Genomic DNA, 6,000 nt, shown 5'->3' with positions numbered 1-6,000 from the left:
CTTGGATTCCACTTCTTGCAGCACACTACCATGGAATGGGGTGGAAGAGAAGTGTTTGAGATAACCTAAGTGATAATGATTATCTAGGCTAGATCCTTGCGCATGGACACCTGTTATTAGTCACTAAACATTGTTGCTATATGTTTACTAAGTCTATTAATAGGTAATTCCCTTAGATTCCACTTCTTGCAGCACACTACTACTGGATCTACTACTGCTTCTATATAAGACACCTGAGGGGAGAGGAGGGACATATGTTACAAGAGTTGGAACCTAAGGGAATTCCCTTGATTTTTGCTTCTTGAACTCTGTAACTTACTCAGCAGACTCAGACACACTGACTCTAACAAGATCCGCCAGAACTCGCCAAGATGCACAAAATGCTGCTGTATTATGAATTTCATCGATTACAAATGTATTATATTTTCTATAAGAAAATTCCTGGTTTTTTTTAATTCCTCACCTTAAATTTTGCCAAATCTTGGGACTGAAATTTCCCGAGTCACCGAGTACTCCTGACTCTTAAGCTGGCCAAGTTTTTGCCAAAGTCCGAATCTCACAACCTCTATGTCGACAATCCATATAAGATAAAAAAAACTGACCAAACACTAGGAAGTAATCATACAACACAATTCATGAAATGAATTCCATGCGAGTCTGTATACGAACAGGTAGGTTCCAGCCACTTGCAAAAGGTTATATTGATATATTTAGCACTATAATAGATGCTGTATATAATTTCAAAGCTCTTCCAGTTCCAAACTTTAGTGATAAGTAAACACTGATTATATTGTTGTACACGAGAAGAGACCCAGTTGACCAAACTAGTATAATGCACTTGATAGGTCCAGGGTCCTGTACGCATGACTTCACAAGAAAGGAATTCGGGACCACTGGTACAGCAAAACAACTTTGGGAATGCCATCTACACAAAAAGTCGTTGTCCAGTCAATTTTGCACAATAGAGACACAATTAAATTGTAATAAAAAAACAAAACTGACATCCAAATAAATTTGGATGATTGTGGGGTCTAATTTACAGGTGCAAAACACACCTCTTAATGTATTTACACAACACTTCTGGACCACATATGCAGCAGCACACTCCGATCCACAACCTGAAAAGGAGAATTCTCAACACCTGCTTTCTGAATTTTCATCATAAATCTTGTAGAAGTTCAATCAACTCAATGAAAATAAGGCCAAATACACCACTTCCATTAGCTTTATCTCAGACACCACGCTGCCTGCTGATTTACACACATTTCAACTCTCCAGCTGCACAGTTCAAGAAGCAAAAATCGAAGGAATTCCCTTACTTGCAACTCTTGTAATAAATGTCCCCTGTCTTCTCTTAGGTGTCTTATCTAGAAGCAGTAATAGACCCACACTATGCAATGGAATACCATGCATATGCCTGTGGCAGCAAGTCAAGGAAAAGAAAACAGAAATAGTTAAATTTGTATGAAACCTTGATATGTATTTTTCCAAGAATTTTTAAGACCAATAAAAGAAAAGCTTGCCCGAGGTCCATGCTTACCTGCTTTGACATCTCCAAACATTTATTCTCAAAATGTATGATAAAATCCACTGAAATTCCAAAGCAAGAGTCAATTCATTAGTTAAGGACTAGCTTCAATAAGCTAAACCAACTGCTCAAGCAAACAAACATACCTGGAATACAAAAAATAGTAACAATGTGGTGAAAAAATTAATTTTAATATAACAAATGGTCATCATAGTAGGGTCCATATGTGAGATGTTTTTCATTAATTGCCAAATTTATTAAAACATAACAGATATCACAACCCTGATCCTCTTGATGACAACAATAACTTCAAGAATATAATCAAGAACAATAGCTGATGTGTAATTTGCCAGAAATGCTAGAGGCATGATGCAATGCCTAGTCAAATGTTGAGGAGGTCTTGATTAGTAATAGCATTCTTAACCACCCACCTAGTGGGAAAAAAACTCATAACATCTAGACATTCAAGGCATATTTCTCTCCCTACCCACATTGAAGTTGATGCAAAGCTGAAGCAAATAAAATCATGATGAAAATGAAACATGGAAGGTATTCCGTAGAAATAACATTCTTAGTTACTCCCCACGTGAATAAAAAACCATGCAATATAGTTATAAAAAGGGTGTAAAGATTGATTTGTGATGCCCTCCTCCAAAAGATAGGAAATTCCCCAAATCTTTGGCAGGGGAACCGATTTTGGAATGTGTCAGCCATTTGAGATGTTTTTGCCCTTTGCAACAAAGCTTAACAAGGTCTGGGGCAAGTAAATACAATGCTAATATTTGGAACCAAAGGTTTTAGAGGCTTTGGCAAGCTCCCACTGTGTATACAACTGTTGTGTTTTCTTTACTTCTCTTGTTTTTCTGGATGGTTGTGTTCCACTATGACATAGCCATTGGGCTTATGCCCTACAAGATCGGACCAAAACCATTGAAATGTCTTGTCCCTGGAAAGATTGAATTGGCAATGTACACCTTTTGGTGATGCCTCAAAGTGAAAATCTTGCAGGATCAGATCTTCAACGCGGCTGCATTTACAATCAAAGTAGCCATATTTGAAACAGGAAAAGGAAAATGGTAGAACAACAAAAAAACTGTGATATTCAAACTATTCTATGAAAATGAGAAAAAGGATGAATTACAGAAAAATGGCATGCATGTTCTTTCCCATATCTCAAACATTCATTGTTGTCATTTTCTTCCACCTTCTTTCTCTCTCTTCTAGTTGTTACATGCATCCAGCTAGAGAAATGATTTGCACATTTTGACAGGATTTAGAATAGATTATTTTGCCTCAACAGATTGTGTTTAACTTCGTTTTATATTTGAGAATGTTTAAACTTTTAACGTAGTTTGAGTTACATTAAACTAGTTTTTTATAGTCATAAAGTTTGCATATAAATTTTTAGTTTTAGTAAAGCATGTGTTTGATGGTTGATGTCTTGACTAAGACCTATCACCAGAAGAAAATAATATATCTATTAAAGTGAAGCAAAAAAATTAAACACAAAGAGAAAGAGAGACTTTTTTCTATATCCCCACTGTCTTGTGCTAATATGTACGAAATTATGATTATTTTTAGTCAGTTAACACCATTGAAAGATGTTAGGCCTTGTCCTAACAAATTTCGCCAAGGAATGTTAAAATTCTTATGTGTAGGAAGGAGGATAATAGTGTGTTTGGCAAGTCAAGATCCAATGTTTTTTTTTACAATTTATTCATCATACCCCATTGTTGCTAATTCTTCCATGCAGATCAAGCTAAGCAGCTGCACATGAACTTAGAATGCAACTTAGATATGCTCTCTGCATAATAAAAGGAATGCCTATTGATCCAGCAACCAAGGATGCCTAGAAGTAGTAGCAAGCCCAAAAGGAGGGAGGAGCTCCTACAGGGCCACACCTTTTGCCTCTAACCTTGGCAAGTGCCTTAACTCCCTTTACAACGCCACACAGAAGGAAGGTATAATGATAGGAATTGGAAGGCCCTGTTGTTAATGTACTTGCTCCACAACCTACTTGGGGAAAGAAAGATAACAATTTGAAATCTTATATTGAAATGGTTTCCGTAGCAGCCTAGATTTTGTTCACTACATTTCTTTATTGGAAACTTGTATAACTCGTAAATATTATAGGACGTGTTCATCCACACTTGCAATGACACACTTAAACGAAGGTTGGGGTTTGTGTTGTGTGTGATATTCCACTTCTAATCATATGATCTTTGTGATTTCTTCATATGGCATGCAGTGCATGCATTCTCAGTCAACTAGGAGATTATGCCTAACAAGTCATGCATTGTCTGCACAGAGGACAATTCCAACATTGTTTGGGAAGGTCACATTCCTAAATCCTAAACCTCCCTATGTTACCTTAAGTATATCCAATACCTTAAGATCAGCACCTTGTACTTTCACAGTTTATCTCTCCCCATGTGATAATGGCTCAAAGTGACTCCATCCATCATCAGTGGAAATTGTAGCTTGGTCTCTTTCTCTCTTCTTGTTCTTAGGATTATCGGGGTATTGGTTCTTATCTTATGACAATGATAGCATTCTAATTTAGAAAGCTCAATCTTCCCATGATTTTCCTTTGACCCTTTAAATTTCTTATTTCCTCCTTTCTTCTTGAAATGAGCAGAATAGCCATTTGAGGCATTTTCTTCATCTTCTTGCTTACCTCCTATCAAGGAAAGACAAGCTTCTTCTTGAGTACAGGAAGACCACATGTTATGAACTTAAAATCATAACAAATTAAATAAAATATTAAAATATTAAAAGCATTATTTAAATAAATAAATTATTAATTATAATCAGTTAATTAGCAAATAATTAGTTAAATGAAGAGACATTAGTCCCAAAGGACATGTCTCTCTGATTAGGTGTGGCCAGTCAACTCCTATTTAAGGAGCACCACTGCAGCCTTGTATTCATCTTTCAATTTTTATCAAATAAATATATAAATATTACATTCAAAATTTTATCTGAAGTTTTATTATCAGTTACAGCAAATTAACTAGTGCTACAGTGGTATCAGAGCCAACATCAGACTGGTGACACCCACAGGTTCTACCGGCCATCAGGCCCTACCGGTTTTCCATAAACAGCAGCTACGTGTGCCTGTGCGTGTGTCTGGTTAGCGTCGTGGCTGGAGTGTGTTACACAAAATATTGTCACCATGACATTCTGCAGTCAGTGTAAGTCTATCACCACTCATACTTTCCTCCTTGGGCAAGTCTTAAACCTCATCTCTTCATGTCAAGCCTTGAAAAATGAGAGAAAGCCCTTTAAAATCTCTAAAACTCTAGTTCCGCACTTTCTCTTAGCATTACCTGCGGTCCCACACCTATTGGTCATGTCCCCTGCGTCCCTGACCGCACTGTCTCTGTGTAATGGGTGTGGACCCCTGTAAAAGTAAAAAAGGCGCAAGTATATTCTTAAAAACTCACTTTGGGTTATTTCTGGAAACTTCTAGAGGGAATCTTGAGGTGGCAAGTTTGCTCCTTTAAGGTTCATGCATCCCATACCTAAAGGAGCTAACCCCTTGATGTGAGGTGCTTATCCCTTTGAAGGAGGACTCTATCCCTTCATAGGTGGACCTGTAACCTCCTTCCTTTGCACTATAAAATGAGGCATTGGGCTGGTTACTAAGGAGGTTGAAAGCTGAATATTTTTTAGGGTAAATGTTGTTGGAATTTAGTCTTCCTAATTGATCTTGAGAGGAGAGAATACATACATTTTTTGATCTCATTGGGAAGAGTGTAAGGCTTGTCAAAGTAGAGGAGATTCTTGCTTGGACCCTGGGAGAAGTTTGTACAACATCAAGGCACCAAAGGTTGTAAAGTTCTTCTTATTTTCAAAGTTAATACAATCAAGTTTATTTTTCTCAATAAGCTGTGTTTTATGGTTTATTACATGGACTCCTTGATCATCATGATGAATATGATTTATTATATTAGCTATGCAGGTGTTATTTGATATGTGCTTGTTTGTGTTTGCAGGGTCTTGAAAGGAAACTCTTTTGGACAGTCAGAGCGTGGCTGCCACAAACTAGCGTTGGACTTAAGGTAGGGTCTAAAACACCTCTTGGTTTTTATTTATAAATCGCAATATTTAGAGAAAGATAGATTTGTTTGTTCTGCTTGTCGCTAGATATCAGTTGATACTAGGGAGAACGATTTATCCGACCGACAAATTGGCGACCATACTGGGGACTTGAATTTTGGTTTTTTGCCTTTATTGTTACTTTGACTTGAGAAGCTTTTTCTTGTTTCTGGTTTTTGCTTGATGTGTGGGATTGAGTAGTTTTTTAGATTCTGAATTGTTTTTTGTTTTTTCACGTTTTTGAAAGAGGACCGCACGTTCTGTTTGTAACACAGTGCGGAAATCTCTGCATGGTTACTTTACTACACAGAGCGATACCGCATCTGGTTATACCGGAGGCCGGCAGACCCTGTCAAATTTTTGAAAAACCT

At 37.2% G+C, this 6,000-nt stretch overlaps 1 protein-coding gene across 5 annotated transcripts in view; it reads right to left on the bottom strand.

Moving 5' to 3' along the window:
• Positions 1–660: 660 nt before the first annotated feature.
• The window catches only part of LOC149230756 (uncharacterized), a 100,556-nt gene continuing 95,216 nt past the window's right edge, over positions 661–6,000 (bottom strand). For 3 of the 5 annotated variants that reach the window (XM_089379050.1, XM_089379051.1, XM_089379053.1), the window contains exons 3-5: positions 1,541–1,590; positions 1,320–1,417; positions 661–1,118 (exon numbers count right to left, since the gene is read on the bottom strand). In XM_089379050.1, coding sequence (XP_089235176.1) covers positions 949–1,118; positions 1,320–1,417; positions 1,541–1,590 — 318 coding nt within the window. In that variant the 3' untranslated portion in view covers positions 661–948. Of the gene's footprint in view, positions 1,119–1,319; positions 1,418–1,540; positions 2,556–6,000 lie in introns of those variants that run through there. The other 2 variants (XM_089379052.1, XM_089379054.1) reach the window with 2 other exon arrangements.

The sequence above is a fragment of the Pinus tabuliformis genome, chromosome J (genome assembly GCF_031772625.1).
Source record: "Pinus tabuliformis cultivar Carrire ecotype Pingquan chromosome J, CPIR1, whole genome shotgun sequence".
Lineage (NCBI taxonomy): Eukaryota > Viridiplantae > Streptophyta > Pinopsida > Pinales > Pinaceae > Pinus > Pinus tabuliformis.
The sequence above is the reverse complement of the archived record's forward strand: the minus strand, read 5'-3'. Positions and strand labels throughout refer to the sequence as shown.